Source organism: Hyla sarda, chromosome 10 (genome assembly GCF_029499605.1).
Source record: "Hyla sarda isolate aHylSar1 chromosome 10, aHylSar1.hap1, whole genome shotgun sequence".
NCBI classification, from domain to species: domain Eukaryota; kingdom Metazoa; phylum Chordata; class Amphibia; order Anura; family Hylidae; genus Hyla; species Hyla sarda.
The window spans coordinates 11518947-11535320 of NC_079198.1; the positions used below are offsets into that span (position 1 = coordinate 11518947).

Here is a 16374-nt window from a genome sequence, read left to right on the forward strand (position 1 = left end):
TATATATATATATATATGTCAAGGTTTTGTTTTCCCGAAACAGAGCTCCAAATCCTCTGCTTTACTTTAGAGAGCAATGCCTCCTTTTCCACTTATCAGGCTTCTATTCAGCCCCCAATGACCTAAACTCATCCTTCACTTTCCAAAAAAATGCTCAAAGCAGCAAAGTGTATGGGAGATGTAACATAGCAACTGGACTCCACCCTAGGGGAAAACTGAAAATAAGAGATGGAGCCACAGAGGAGAAAACTGGTGAAAAATGTAATATGCAAAAGATATAGGTAGAGATTTATCAAAACCTGTGTAGAGGAAGAGTTGTGCAGTTGCCCATAGCAACCAATCAGATTTAATTTCTAAAGAGAAATCAGCGAGCTGATTGGTTGCTATGGGCAACTGCTCAACTCTTCCTCTACACAGGTTTTAATAAATCTCCCCCATATTGACTTGAAAAGTTACATGAAAGTCCAGGCACACTTTAAGCTTCTAACCCTCCTTAAATGGTGGCCGAAGAACTGTTTTCTTGAATGTCAACAACTTTCCTCCATGTGATAGCCTATATGATTTCTAACATATTTGTCAATCACTTAATTTACCAATAAAGACTCAAAGGGGCGGTCCGGCGAAACGCAACTTATCCCGTATCCACAGTATAGGAGACAAGCTTCTGATTGTGGTGGTGGGGGAGGTTGGGTTCCCTCTGCTGGTACCCCCACGATCCCTGGAATGGGCCTGGCTCTCTGAGAGGAGCGCATGCTACAGACGGTACGTGCTCCATTCATTCTCTTTGGGAGCTCCAGAGAGACCAGAAAGCTGAAATCTGACATCCCTGGCTCCTCCATAAAAATGAATAGATGCGTGCTACAGATGCAGAGAGCCGGTGACCATTTAGAAGATTGCGTGGGGTCCCCACTTTTTGCCTGCCCCCCCCCCCTTTAACATTCCAGAAAAACAGCTCTAACGAGATCTCTAGGTGTCTCACTTTTCTGCAAACTGCTGTCCACTGCCTGTTGTTAGGGGAAATCTGTCTGCAGCAGTAGAGAGACAGAGATCTAATACAGGAAGTGGGGGGGGGGGGGGGGGTTATATAGTGTTATGCAAATGAGAGAGCCTGGATTGTGCATTCAATCTGAGCCTGTCTGCCTCCTCTGGAGGGTCAACAATGTGGTAAAAATTTGGGGCTTCCCTCTTATCTCTGACTACCCATAAAGATTTGAGCAACTGTCCCTTGATAAAATAGTTGTGTTTCTGCTATATACACAATCCTAAATCCAGAATTTAATCTTTATCATCTCTTTAGTTATCATCATTATTAGCAGTTCACTGCTTAGACCAGGGCTGCTTTTGCAATATGACAATATCCTTATGTTGATCTTGCTGCACTTTACAAGTGCCTCAATGACTTCCCCCACCCCTGCATGCCATCTTAAGTAGTCTAGTGTATAAATCCTCTCGCAGCACAATGCGAGCCTGTTCAGTCCACTTAACTTTCTATAGCACTATTTTATGGCAAAGCTGAGAAGAGCAGGTGCTATCCTGTAATTGTAAAGAGAAATAAGGGAAAGGAAGTCCATGTATGTGTAATACTGGCAAACAGCCTGGCTCTGGTTCTTCCCCCTGGAGAGAATGACAAAATAGCTCTGCACCATGGAGGGGACTCATTAACAGGGAAAGCAATAAAATCACATTGTCACACTTTGAAGGGTTAAATGGGTTATTCAGGAATTGGAAGACTGATCTATTTTCTTCTAAAATCAGTACCACCCCTGTCCTCAGGTCGTGTGCGGTATTGCAGCTCAGTTCCATTGAAGTAAATGGAGAAAAGCTGTAATACCACACACAACCTGAGGACAGGTGTGGTGCTGGTTTTATGAAAAAATTTGCTCTGTTTTTTCAATGCTGCATAATCACTTTAATGTAACAAAACAAGGAATATTCTCAACATTCTTTTGGGCACAGGTACATTTAAAGGGGTACTCCGCCCCTAGACATGTTATCCCCAATCCAAAATATAGGGGGTAACATGTCTGATCGTGGGGGAGGGGCTTGGCCGCTCAGACTGGCCCGGGACTTCCGCGTTGGGGATGTCATGCTACGCTCCCTCCATCAATGTCTATGGGAGGGGGCGTGACTGCTAGTACACAACCATTACGCCTCCTCCCATAGACATGAATGGAAGAGGTGTAACAGCTGTGGTCGCCAATCATCCGGCACGGAGTGTCGTTCGCCCCGTGCACCAGATGACTGGGGTGGTTTCGCGGCGAACATCGCAGGGGTCCCCAGCGGCTGGACCTCTGTGCTCAGACATGTTATCCCCAATCATTTGGATAGAGGATAACATGTCTAGGGGTGGAGTACCCCTTTAAAAAACATTTTTATTTGTTGGGCAGAGCTATCTTCAGTGCTCGTTGCTTCTTCCTATTGAGAAACGCACAAACAGACAAAAGGAATTTTTGATCCGGGAAATTTACTGTAGGGATGTACAGTTTCCTTTGGATAGGGGATAAGATGTCTAGGGGCGGAGTACCCCTTTAACTTAGACCATTACAACAGAAACTCACGGTATATTGTTTGCAAAAAAGTTGTATTTTTGTTATAGAAAGAGATGGTCCTTTCTAACCAAGGACCCTCTCCCCCAGGCAAAGGGGGCCAAGTTTGTCTTAAGGGGGCGAGGATAGACCAGTGGTCTCCAAACTGTGACCCTCCAGAGGTGGCAAAACTACAACGCCTAGCATGCCCGGACAGCCGTTGGCTGTCCGGGCATGCTAGGAGTTGTAATTTTGCCACCTCTGGAGGTTCACAGTTTGGAGACCACTGGGATAGACCATCAATGATCATCACCGGAGGAGCCACACAAATGCAATATCGTCTTCATTGTATATGACCCAGTGACCCTGTGGCTGTGTCTGGTACTGCAGCTTTTTTCAGTCACTAAAAGGGGCACTCCGGTGAAATTATTATTTTTTTTTTTTTAAATCAACTGGTGCCAGAAAGTTAAACAGATTTGTAAATTACTTCTATTTAAAAATATTAACCCTTCCAGTACTTATCATCTGCTGTATGTTCCACAGGAAGTTTTTTTTCTTTTTTTAATTTCTTTCCAGTCTGACCACAGTGCTCTCTAGTGACACCTCTGTCTGTCTCAGGAACTGTCAAGAGCAGGAGAGGTTTGCTATTGGGATTTGCTCCAGAGAGAGAGGGGTCAGCAGAGAGCACTGTGGTCAGGCGGAAAAGAAATATAAAAATAAAAGAACTTCCTGTGGAACATACAGCAGCTGATAAGTACTAGAAGGATTAAGATTAGTTATCACCTACTGTATCCTATAGATAGGGAATAACTTGTGATAGGTATATCCCTTTAGCTAGGATATGCTTTCAATGTTTGGGGTAACGTATGAATGAAGCAACAGTGACGACAGGAAAGCGCTGCGACATTTTGTCTGCTGTTTGCACCATTTACAGGACAGTGTATGGTTGACTCATTATAGTCAATGGCTATTTTTCAGCATTCAGTCTACTTTTTGGTAGGTCCTCATGAGCGGAAAATCTATTTGTAGTTGTCCCATGCCTTAAGTATTTAGGTCAACCACAAATCATACAAGATAGTGGTTGACATAAAAATGTATTTTTTACTCGTTCATCATTTCCTGAGTTTGCACATTTCGTATATCTACACTGTGCATTACACAGGAAACACAAAGCTAATGCTCCACTGAAAAGATTGAGGACAGAAGAAGAAGGATCTAAACATTTCCAGGTAGAACAGAAGAAGAAGGATCTAAACATTTCCAGGTGGGACAGAAGAAGAAGGATCTAAACATTTCCAGGTAGAACAGAAGAAGAAGGATCTAAACATTTCCAGGTAGAACAGAAGAAGAAGGATCTAAACATTTCCAGGTAGAACAGAAGAAGAAGGATCTAAACATTTCCAGGTAGAACAGAAGAAGAAGGATCTAAACATTTCCAGGTGGGACAGAAGAAGAAGGATCTAAACATTTCCAGGTAGAACAGAAGAAGAAGGATCTAAACATTTCCAGGTAGGACAGAAGAAGAAGGATCTAAACATTTCCAGGTGGGACAGAAGAAGAAGGATCTAAACATTTCCAGGTAGAACAGAAGAAGAAGGATCTAAACATTTCCAGGTTGGACATAGAGAATATTACTTACTCTCCATTACACCTTTTCTGTTTATACCTACAGCACTTTGTTTACTACTAAGTGTGTGACTTGGTTTTGGCAGGGTAAAAAGATCATTTCTTATGTAGGAGTTAATAGGAGGCCTAACAGGGAGGCAATTGCCAGTGAGCCAGTCCCATAAGAAGGAGCAAATAGGGATTAATTGTATAGAAAGGTTCTTTGATGGTGGCAGCATATAAAGGAGCTGTCTTATCATAGACAACCACTTTCAGATTGGAGATTACCCCCATGTCCCATACTGTACTGCTGACAGTGCTGCAACTACTAGTCCTAACAGCGGCACATCTGCTGCCTTGTCCATCAGGTTTTATACTGTACTGCTACTACTACTGCTGCTACTACTACAAATACTACTACTACTGCTATAAATACTTCAACTACTACTATTACAACTACTGCTGCTACTACTACAAATACTACTACTACTGCTATAAATACTTCAACTACTACTAATACTATTACAACTACTACTGCTACTACTATTACAACTGCTACTACTATTACAACTACTACTACAACTACTACTTCTACTACTATTACAACTACTACTACAACTACTACTACTACTACTATTACAACTACTACTACAACTACTACTTCTACTACTATTACAACTACTACTACTGCTGCTACTACTGCTACTACTACTGCTGCTGCTACTACTACTGCTATAAATACTTCAACTACTACTACTACTATTACAACTACTACTGCTACTACTATTACAACTGCTACTACTATTACAACTACTACTACAACTACTACTTCTACTACTATTACAACTACTATTACAACTGCTACTACTATTACAACTACTACTACAACTACTACTTCTACTACTATTACAACTTCTACTACTATTACAACTACTACAACTACTACTACCTTTACTACTACTTCTACTACTTCTACTACTATTACAACTTCTACTACTATTACAACTACTACAACTACTACTACCTTTACTACTACTTCTACTACTTCTACTACTATTACAACTACTACTACTATTACAACTACTACTACTACAGCTACTATTACCTTTACTACTTCTTCTACTACTACTCTTACTACTACTGCTATAACTACTACTTCTACTGCTATAACTACGACTACTGCCTTTACTACTTCTTCTTCTTCTACTACTACTCTTACTACTACTGTGATAACTACTACTACTGCTATAACTACTGCTACGCCTACTACTACTTATTACTACTGCTACTACTGCTACTACTACTAATACTACTACTTCTACTCCTCCAACTTTCCTCACACAGCCACATATCTCCTGCATTGTCCATCATGTTCCATACTTTACTGCTGCTACTACTACTATAACTACTAGCCCTACACAGTCTCCCTTCTCCTGCCTTGTCCATCATGTTCCATACTTTACTGCTGCTACAACTACTATAACTACTAGCCCTACACAGTCTCCCTTCTCCTGCCTTGTCCATCATGTTCCATACTCTACTGCTGCTACTACTACTATAACTACTAGCCCTACACAGTCTCCCTTCTCCTGCATTGTCCATCATGTTCCATACTCTACTGCTGCTACTACTACTATAACTACTAGCCGTACACAGTCTCCCTTCTCCTGCCTTGTCCATAATGTTTCATACTGTACTGCATCTACTACTGACCCTACACAGCTTCACATCTCCTGCCTTGTTCATCATGTTCCATGCCGTACTGCAAATACTACTTCTACTATTACTACTACTCTTACTAGTTACCTTAGATAGCTTGAGATCTTGTTTTACAGTCGTCTCAATGAGCTGATAACGTTTGATGATAATTATAAGGTTTGAAAGTAAGATCTGTTTATGCTTCACAGGAGATGTCAACTCAGCCGACCTCCAACTTTAACGTCAGCGCAACTAATGGAGCGACCCTGCAGATGTCCTCCTCAGCCTTCAACCTAACTTCGGCCACACTCTTATTTTTGACCTTTGGTTTCGGACTTGTGGTGAACACTTTGTACCTCTGGGTGCTTTGGTCCAGGATGAGCAGAACTGTTAACACCACCTTGTTTTTCCACCTAATTTTGACCAACCTGATGGTCACCATTGTGTTCCCTTTTGCCGCAGTTTATTTCATCATGGAACCACACTGGGTGTTTGGCCCCTTCCTATGTAAGCTCATTAACTCTTTCATGTCTCTAGGCATGTACGTGGCCGTGTTTCTCCTGACCATCATCAGTGTGGATCGATACTGCTTGGTCTTCTACCCACATGTACACAAAAGGTTCATGAGCCCTCGTTCCGCTTCCGTTACATGCCTTCTATTTTGGGTTTTGGCTGTTGGCCTTACAAGTCCATACTTGGTATTTCGTCAAATCAGATATGAGGACAATGTTACCATCTGCCACAATGACTACACTCTCTCAAGGAAGTGGAGCGAGAAGAGGGTGAAGTGGGTCCTATTCAGCGTTCGCTTAGCCATGGGCTTCGTGATTCCTTTTTCCATTATTACATTTTGTTATGTCAAGATATTCATCAAGATGAAGAAGGAACGTCTCGCACGGTCCAGTAGACCTTACAGAATCATCTTAATCGCTATTCTATCTTTCTTAGTCTCCTGGACACCTTATCATATATGGTATGGAATGAGTGCTGAGAAGGACAAGTTTCCGAAAAGTGTCTTGAGTTCATTGCAAGTATTATCAATATGTCTGATGTGCATCAACAGCAGCTTTACTCCGCTTCTTTATTTGTTCATTGTGGAGAGTTTCAAGAACATGTTTAAGAAGTCTATCCTGGCCATCATTGAGTTAGTGGTCAATGAGACGTTTACCTCTACCAATGTGTAATTATCTAAAAGTTATCAGGTCCTTTCGGCCAACTCGTGTATTGACGGTACTGATGTAGCCACTGCCATGGCACACTAGGCCATCATCATAGCAGGGTATGGAACGTAAGTACAAGAGCAGGGACTCCTGTCACAGACCAGACTCCCTGCTCTTGCACTCTGAGCAGAGATGCATACAGTACTGTATGTGTTGCTACTTACTCAAAAGTCACCCATGGAATGTATACCAACTACCCTTAGAGAGAGATGATGCATACAGTAGATAACATAAACTTGCACCCAACCGGGAAAATGTAGTGAGCGGCAATGCACACAGTACTATGTGCATTGCTGCTCACTCTATAGCACATTCACAGAGCTGGGTGGGAGTATGCAAATGCCAAATAGTGAGTGGCGATATGCACAGTACTGCGTATGCATCGCTGCTCATGCACAAGTGTTTGGATGACTCCTGTCAGGTCTGCTGTAGCGGGGACGTGCACAGGTCAACTAGAAAGGGGGCTTGAGCCTCTGCCCTCTTGATGTATCTCCTATAAGTGCCCTGGGCAGTCTAGCATCATTATGTGGGCATTTATTTATTTATTTAAATGCCCATTTTTTTTTAGTCAATTTGGCTGAAGGCTGTGTTTTGTAACATCTGGAGGGTCACAGTTTGAAGACCACTGGTCTATCCACTGTCCTATCCTTGCCCCCTAAGACAACCTTTGTTCACCTTTTGCCTGGGAGGGTCCTTGGTTAGAAAGGACCATCACTTTCTATAACAAACCCACAATGTTGTGCTGATATATTCCGGTTAAAGGAGTACTCCGCCCCTAGACATCTTATCCCCTATTCAAAGGATAGGGGATAAGATGTCAGATTGCCGTGGTCCCGCTGCTGGGGACCCCCGGGATTGCCGCTGCGACACCCCACTGTCATTACTGTACAGAGCGAGTTCGCTCTGTGCGTAATGACGGACGATACAGGGGACAGAGCAGCGTGACGTCATGGCTCCGCCCCTCATGACATCATGGCCCGCCCCCTTAATACAAGTCTATGGCAGGGGCGGGACGACCGCCACGCCCCCTCCCATAGACTCGTGTTGAGGGGGGCCGACCGTGACGTAACGATGCTCCGGCCCCTGTACTGCCCGTCATTACGTGCAGAGCGAACTCGCTCTGTACAGTAATGACAGCGGGGTGCCACAGCGACAATCCCGGGGGTCCTCAGCAGCGGGACCACAGCGATCTGACATCTTATCCTCTATCCTTTGGATAGGGGATAAGATGTCTAGGGGCAGAGTACCCCTTTAAACTTGGTACTCGTGGTTCTTATATGTCAGAAAAATATAGTAGAATTTAGGGATGTCCTAAAAATCTCCATCTCCGCAACCTGAGAATAAAGCGATGAGAAGGAGTACCGGAAGTCCCATACATCTCATGACCGCATTACTCTCAGGCTGCGGAGATTGCTCAGGAGTTTTAAACATCCTGGCGCTTGACTAGTGTTGAGCACGAATATTCGTAATGCGAATTTTTATCACGAATAACAGCACTTCGCGATTTTGCAAATATTTAGAATATAGTACTATATATTCGTAATGACGAATATTCGTTTTTGTTTTTTTCACATGCAAATTTTTATGCAAATTTTCCATGCAAATTTTCGCATTGGAAAAAAAAAGTGAACGAACATAGCGAATATGCAAATTTCGTGAACATAGGATGAATAATCGTCAATACATTCACAAAATATTGCAAATTCGAATATGGCCCCTGCTGCTCATCACTACGTTTGACCAACATCATGGTAAAGTGTTATTTAACTATCCGGCTGGCAGGTGCAGAGAAAAGTTAGTGCGGGGATCGGAAGGCCACAGGGCCGGTGGGAGTGCTAAGATTTATTGTAAGAGAAGAGTGAGGGGGAGAAGGCATGGGCCTATCACTGCTTCAGGAGACTGGGAAAGCTGGGTAGCATGCAGTATTCACTATTGATAACAGGAGAAAGAAGCATTTTTGTCTAATAAAATATATTATATTAAATCTAAGTTTTTTTTAGATTTGATTATACTATTGATCTATGCAAAGTTTGTACAAATTAAAGACATACAATTTTTTTTATAAACTCATAAAAAAGGACTCCCCCCCCCCCCCCAAATGCATACCTGATGACAAAAATACTTTTTATTTATTTTTGAGACACAAAACAACACAACATTAGAAGCATACATTCATGAATGGCCATAACATTGGCCGAAAAGGTCACAAAGAGTGACAAACAAGTAAAAGAATGTATATATATATATATATATATATATATATATATGAAATCGTATAAAAATGTTCCCTTTTGAAGCACAAAGAGTCACCAGCAACATGTGTGTAAACATTTTTTGTCTAAATTTTTTGCAACATGAATGGTAAGGCTGTCATAATAAAGGGTGGACCAGACGTGGTTTTCCTTTTTACTGTACAGTTTGGGACTTTTTAGAAATACCACTTTTTACTTTCTTTAAAAAAAAAGGTATGAATGATGTAATAGCGGATATTGTGGCCGTTGAAATCTTAAATGAAGAACATAATTTCTAGATGTGAGAGTTAAAGGGGAACTCTGGTACATAAGAACTTATCCCCTATCCACATCGCAAGGGGTCCAACCACTGGGACCCCCTAATCTCCTGCTCGGCACCCCAGCTCTCCGTATGCTCCCTATCGGCTCCCCCATAGAGATACATGGAGGGTCGTGACGGGCACCGTTCCGGTGCCCGTCACGACCCTCCATGTATCTCTATGGGCGAGCCGATGATAGATGAACACTGTATCTTCACCTCTCCCATAGAGATACATTGTGGAGGGGAGTTCCCCTTTAAAGAATATGTAGAGTTTTGCATGGCACTGCTCTATAGCTCCACTATATGTTTTATGTTTTTTCTTAATTAACCCCATTAAAGGGGTATTCCAGTGAAAAACATCTTTTTTTTTTTTTTTTTTCATATCAACTGCCTCCAGAAAGTTAAACAGATTTGTAAATGATTTCTATTAAAAAAATCTTAATCCTTCCAGTACTTATTAACTACTGAAGTTGAGTTTTTCTTTTCAGTCTGACGACAGTGCTCTCTACTGACACCTCTGTCCATTTCAGGAACTGTCCAGAGTAGGAGCAGATCCCCATAGCAAACATTTCCTGCTCTAGACAGTTCCTGAGACAGACAGAGGTGTCAACGGAGAGCACTGTGGACAGACTGAAAAGAACACCACAACTTCAGCAGCTGATAAGTACTGGAAGGATTACATTTTTTTTAATAGAAGTAATTTACAGATCTGTATAGCTTTCTGGAGCCAGTTGATATGGAAAAAAAATGTCTGTTACTGGAATAGCCCTTTAAGGTCCTTGTGACGGATCTGTTATTCCTCTGAATTTCTTCTTATTGGTGCTTTAGGGGTATTAGTATATATTGTTCTTTATGGACTAATGTAAATAGTACCTGTCATCAAATCATATTTTCTAAACTAACTCAGATTTTATTCCCTAACTACTTCTAACACCCCTCCTGCCCTTAAAACATTTTTCCGAGCTTTAAAAAGCTGTGTATCATAACGTTCCCCTTGCTCACATTGTTTGAGCTCCCGGCAGGAGAAAGTGGGTGTTCCCCAACAGGCGCGACATCACTGAAGCCTGATGACTGATGCCACGCACGTACTTCCTAGTTTGGTCTCCTGGCAGGCCGGGAGGAGACCAAACTACCTGTTTGACTTTCAGCAAGGAACAGAACAGAGCCACCTAGTGGCCGTTTTTCCAGTCACATTAAAAACATATAAAGGTTGAGAATTTTAACAGCAAGTAAATAGCAAAGTATCTTATAATTACATAAGGAACAATATATTAAAAGTTTATTTTGGTGACAGGTTCTCTTAAAATAAAATAAAAAAACCTACATCTGATATTCACATGTTTATATTTAAAGAGAACCTGTCACCAAAATAAACTTTTAATATATTGTTCCTTATGTAATTATAAGATACTTTGCTATTTACTTGCTGTTAAAATTCTCAACCTTTATATGTTTTTAATGTGACTGGAAAAACGGCCACTAGGTGGCTCTGTTCTGTTCCTTGCTGAAAGTCAAACAGGTAGTTTGGTCTCCTCCCGGCCTGCCAGGAGACCAAACTAGGAAGTACGTGCGTGGCATCAGTCATCAGGCTTCAGTGATGTCGCGCCTTTTGGGGAACACCCGCTTTCTCCTGCCGGGAGCTCAAACAATGTGAGCAAGGGGAACGTTATGATACACAGCTTTTTAAAGCTCGGAAAAATGTTTTAAGGGCAGGAGGGGTGTTAGGAATAGTTAGGGAATAAAATCTGAGTTAGTTTAGAAAATATGATTTGATGACAGGTACTATTTACATTAGTCCATAAAGAACAATATATACTAATACCCCTAAAGCACCAATAAGGAGAAATTCAGAGGAATAACAAATCCACCACAAGGACCTTAAAGGTGTATTCCAGTAAAAGACATTTTTTTTCCCATATCAACTGGCTCCAGAAAGTTAAACAGATTTGCAAATTACTTCTATTAAAAAAAATGTATCCTTCCAGTACTTATCAGCTGCTGAAGGTGAGTTGTTCTTTTCTGTCTGACCACAGTGCTCTCTGCTTACACCTCTGTCTCACTGTCCAGAGCAGCATATGTTTGCTATGGGGATTTTCTCCTACTCTGGACAGTTCCTGACATGGACAGAGGTGTCAGCAGAGAGCACTGTGGTCAGACTGAAAAGAGCAACTCAACTTCAGCAGGTGATAAGTACTGGAAGGATTAATATTTTTATACAGAAGTAATTTACAAATCTGTATGATTTTGATTTGAAACATTTTTATTCCTCTGGAGTATTCCTTTAGCATGATTTATTTACATAAAACTGGCAAAATCTAAAAAAATAAAATAAAATAAAAAAACCTACATCTGATATTCACATGTTTATATTTAATTTTTTTAGATTTTGCCAGTTTTATGTAAATAAATCATGCTGAAGGAATACTCCAGAGGAATAAAAATGTTTCAAATCAAAATCATACAGATTTGTAAATTACTTCTGTATAAAAATATTAATCCTTCCAGTACTTATCACCTGCTGTATGCTCCAGAGGAAGTTGTGTAGTTCTTTCCAGTCTGACCACAGTGCTCTCTGCTGACACCTCTGTCCGTGTTAGGGAATGTTGAGAGACTGAACAAATCCCCATAACAAACGTGTCAGGAACTCAGGATAGGTTTGCCATGGGGATTTTCTCACTCTCTCCACATTCCCTAACATGGACAGAAGTGGCAGCAGAGAGCACTGTGGTCAGAAAGAACTACACAATTTCCTCTGGAGCATACAGCAGCTGATAAGTACTGGAAGGATTAAGATTTTTATATAGAAGTCATTTACAAATCTGTTAACTTTCTGGCACCAGTTGATTTGCAAACATTTGTTTTCCTCCGGAGTACCCCTTTAAAATTATGCAACAACCAAGCTTTGTGTGAAACAATATAACACTTGAAGGTGCATAGACGTCAATGCAGTCTGCACAGAATTCCGTCAAAAGAACATTTCTATTTTTTCTGTGGGTCTGGAGTTTGGAAAATTCTGCCGAAGAAATTCCACAGTGTAAATAGGTAAATGGAAAACCTATTCACGCCAATTTTTTTTCTTCATGCAGCGCAATTTCTGAGCAGGATTTGCACTCTAAAAATTCTGTACCGTGAATGCATTCTTAGGCTGGGTTCACACTGTGGAATTTCTGGGCAGAATTTCTGGCAGAGATCGACCCGGCGGCACTAGGACCACGCAGACTGCATTGCCGTCCCCATAGATGGCAATACATTTCTAGGTTTATCTTTTGGGAGATCTGCTCAGAAATGCATTGACATCTATGGGGATGGCTATGCAGTCCGAGTGGTCCTAGTGCCGCCGACTCGATCTCCACAAGAATTTCTGCCCAGAGATTCCACAGTGTGAACCCAGCCTTAGGGTCTATTCACATGGCAGAATTTCCGCTTGTGGAATTCTGCCTCAAATTAAAGCCCATAGAATGATATGGGATTCCGCACTCCCATTCACACTTCTGAATTTCCACAAGCAGAAATTCTGCCGTGTAAATAGACCCTTCGGCTGGATTCACACTGTGGAATTTCTGGGCAGAATTTCTGCCGGAGATCGAGCCGGCGGCACTAGGACCGTGTGGACTACATTGCCGTTCCCATAGATGGCAATGCATTTCTGAGCAGATCTCCTAAAAGATCCACCCAGAAATGCATTGCAGTCTATGGGGGCAGCAATGCAGTCTGCATGGTCCTAGCGCCACCAGTTCGATCTCTGGCAGAAATTCTGCAGTGTTAACCCAGCCTTAGGCTAGGTTCACACTACAGAATCTCTGAGCAGAATTTCTGCTGGAGATTTAGCTGGTGGCACTAGGACTGCACTGCCGTCCCCATAGACGGCAGTGCATTTCTGGGTAGTTCTTTTTTGGAGCTCTGCTCAGAAATGCTTTGAGATCTATGGGGACGGCAATGCAGTCTGCGCAGAAATTCCACATTGTGAACCCAGCCTTAGGCAGGGTTCACATTGCAGTATCCGGACCAAGCTTCTTCATAGATGGCAATGTCCATGGAGTGGAAATCTGCCAGAACATTAAACAAGTTCAATGTACTGGCAGAATTTTTTTTCGAGGCGACTTTCTGAGCGGAAAGTTTGCCTCGAAAACTCTGCAGTGTGCACTGTGCAGCAGAATCCCATTGCCAGCAATGGAACTCTGCTGCTGTGGCATTTCCAAGCGGAATTTTAAAAACGGAAATTCCGTAGTGTGAACCCGGTCTTACGTTCCTTGTTTGGCATTATTCTACAGACCAATGTGGGCCGGCAAATTATTGTTACTATTCGCTTGGTTTTACAATTGTAACATTTTATTGATGGTACAGAAAAGGCTATGACACGCACACAACAGTCTCTCAGTCCATTGTGTTGGTCTCTTGCCTTACAAATACATAAGCTAAACCATTGAACTTACGGATAACAAAACAAATGGCAGCAAAAATTTTTTTTAAAATAATCCAAAAAATTCACATCCATTGATGATCTTGTTGTTGTAATGTCTTCCAGTCCACCGCAATGTAACGCTGCACCATTGTTATACACCATTATAGGACGGCCCCACGTAGCGTATATGCAGCCAGGGACGTGCACAGGTTGACTAGAAAGGGGGCTTGAACCCCTGCCCTTTTGATGCTCCTCCTAAAAGTACCCCGGACAGTCTGGCATCATTATGTGGGCATTTATATAAATATTTATGAGAAGTGCCCCCCTTTTTTAAAGGGGTACTCCATTGGTCAGCGTGGAACTAAATCTTCCGAACGCTGTTTTCGCATTGTGGGGATCGACCACGCCCCCTCAATGCAAGTCTATGGAAGGGGGCGTGACGGCTGTCATGCCCCCTCCCATAGACTTGCATTGAGGGGGCGTGGTTGATCCCCGCAGTGTATTGTCCTATGAGTAGACACAGGGCTACCTGGCAGCAGCCCTGTGTGTGCAGCAAGGCTTGGAGGCGGGGCCAGCGCATAACAGTCACTTTGACGTGCCGGCCCCGCCTCCAAACCTGGCTGCACACACAGGGCTGCCATGGGTAGCTCTGTGTGTCTACTAATAGGAAAATACACAGTGTTTTTCCCAGCAGGAGTATACGCTACATGGGACCGTACCCTAATTTTTTATTTCTTCCAGAACCATACGGTTTGTTTACTTCTCCTTCTTCACTGAGTAACTTTCCATCGGTATTGACCTGTCTGGCCAAGTGTCCCATCTTTGTGGTTCCACTCCCCACTCAATACCATGAGGCTCACTGGTTTTTGTAGTCAGAAGCATCCTGAATGCCACCAAACAAGCCAAAAAGTTGAGCATGATCTCCAGTTGTCTTACTGTTTCTCACTCCCGTAGTCTTTAGTGTGCGACTTCCTCGAAAACTGTTTTAAATACCTGAGTCAGCGACCTCTTCACGGCATCCTTAAATTCTCGGCCAATGAAAACGTAAAGTATCGGGTTGATGCAACTGTTGAACATAGCTAAACATTTCGAGAGGGGTACGGCCACCAGACTGACCAAAAGTGGTAACCCGCCAAGGAACACTCTGGAGAGGGCTAAGGCATGATAGGGAAGCCAACATAAAAAGAAGGAGAAGACCACCGCGGTGACAACCCAAAATGGCTTACTGCTCCGGTTTAGTTTTTTCTTGCGGAGTGTAAGGAGGAGAATCGCGTAGGAGATAAGGATAATACTCAACGGGACCAAGAACTGGTAGAGGAATATGCAAACGGTGAAGATGGCGGCTTCTCTTTTCTCCCAGTCTTCAAAAACGTCCAGGTTCTTGCAAGAACTCCGGTTGCTTTCTGTAGACATTTCCGAAAGAGTGTAAGATCCTGGGACCAGGGCGATGGAAACAATCCAAATGACCAAACAAGCAAACGTAACCAACCTAGGCTTACGGTAATTTTGGCACCATACCGGGAAAAGGACAAGAACACAGCGGTCGATGCTGATGGCGCTCAATAAGAGGATGCTGGCGTAGATGCTGAGACCAAAGATGCAGTTGACCAGTTTACATAAAATTTGCCCGAATGGCCAGTGAAGGTCAAGTAGCAGATACAGCACCGTGACCAGAACCAAGAAGGTAGAGATGAAATCTGCCAGTGCCAGGTTGAAAAACCACACAGTGTTGATAGTTCTTTGAAGGCGGCAGCCTGTGATCCACATAACTGTTCCATTACCCAGCATACCTAGGAGAAAAATTAGGCTAAAAATCACAGTGACCACCACTTGGACAGCATGGCGGAGATCAGCAGTTTGAGGATCCGTGGTGAAGTTCATCCTAATGTCGCCTGGTGATACCCCTGGAAGAACAGAAAAGGACATTCACTTAGAACAGCATCCTTAAAGGGGTACTCTAGGGAATTTTTTTTGTAAATTACTTATATATAAAAATCTTAAAGGGGTACTCTGCGCCTAGACATTTTATCCCCTATTTAAATGATATGGACAGGATATCTGATCACAGGGGTCCTGTAGCTGGGACCCCCATGATCTCTGTGCAGCACCCGGCATTTGTCTAGAACAGACAGAGGTGTCAGCAGAGAGCACTCTGGTCAGACTGGAAAGAACTACACAACTTCCAGCATTGGAAGAGATGAAGGGGTACTCCGCTGCCCGAACATTCAGAACATTTTGTTCAGAATGCTTGGAGCAGGGGGCGGGGTAGTGATGTCACGGCCATGCCCCTCCTTACGTCACACCGCTCCCCCTCAATGCAAGTCTATGGGAGGGGCGTGGTGGCTGCCACACCCCCTCCCATAGACTTGCA

The 16374-nt window shown here is 42.8% G+C and overlaps 2 protein-coding genes across 8 annotated transcripts in view; one reads left to right on the forward strand and one right to left on the reverse strand.

The window, feature by feature from the left end:
* Nucleotides 1-4015: 4015 nt before the first annotated feature.
* Nucleotides 4016-7306, forward strand: LOC130294491 (probable G-protein coupled receptor 33). Of its 2 annotated transcripts, none has more exons than XM_056544375.1 (2): nucleotides 4016-4104; nucleotides 6038-7306. In XM_056544375.1, exon 2 carries the CDS (start codon nucleotides 6041-6043, stop codon nucleotides 7010-7012), a length of 972 nt encoding a protein of 323 aa, XP_056400350.1. In that variant the 5' UTR covers nucleotides 4016-4104; nucleotides 6038-6040; the 3' UTR covers nucleotides 7013-7306. The 2 variants fall into 2 exon arrangements, with proteins under 2 accessions (XP_056400350.1, XP_056400349.1); XM_056544374.1 differs by having other exon boundaries at nucleotides 4050-4139.
* Nucleotides 7307-14606: 7300 nt separating this feature from the next.
* The window catches only part of LOC130293942 (chemerin-like receptor 1), a 99925-nt gene continuing 98157 nt past the window's right edge, over nucleotides 14607-16374 (reverse strand). For all 6 annotated transcript variants that reach the window (XM_056543250.1, XM_056543253.1, XM_056543248.1 and 3 more), the window contains one exon: nucleotides 14607-15907. In XM_056543250.1, coding sequence (XP_056399225.1) covers nucleotides 14961-15884 — 924 coding nt within the window. In that variant the 5' untranslated portion in view covers nucleotides 15885-15907 and the 3' untranslated portion in view covers nucleotides 14607-14960. The remainder of the gene's footprint in view (nucleotides 15908-16374) is intronic.

What these genes read in the sequence shown, in the direction of transcription:
- LOC130294491 (XM_056544375.1), top strand. Translation starts at nt 6,041, where the DNA reads ATGTCAACTCAGCCGACCTCCAACTTTAACGTCAGCGCAACTAATGGA.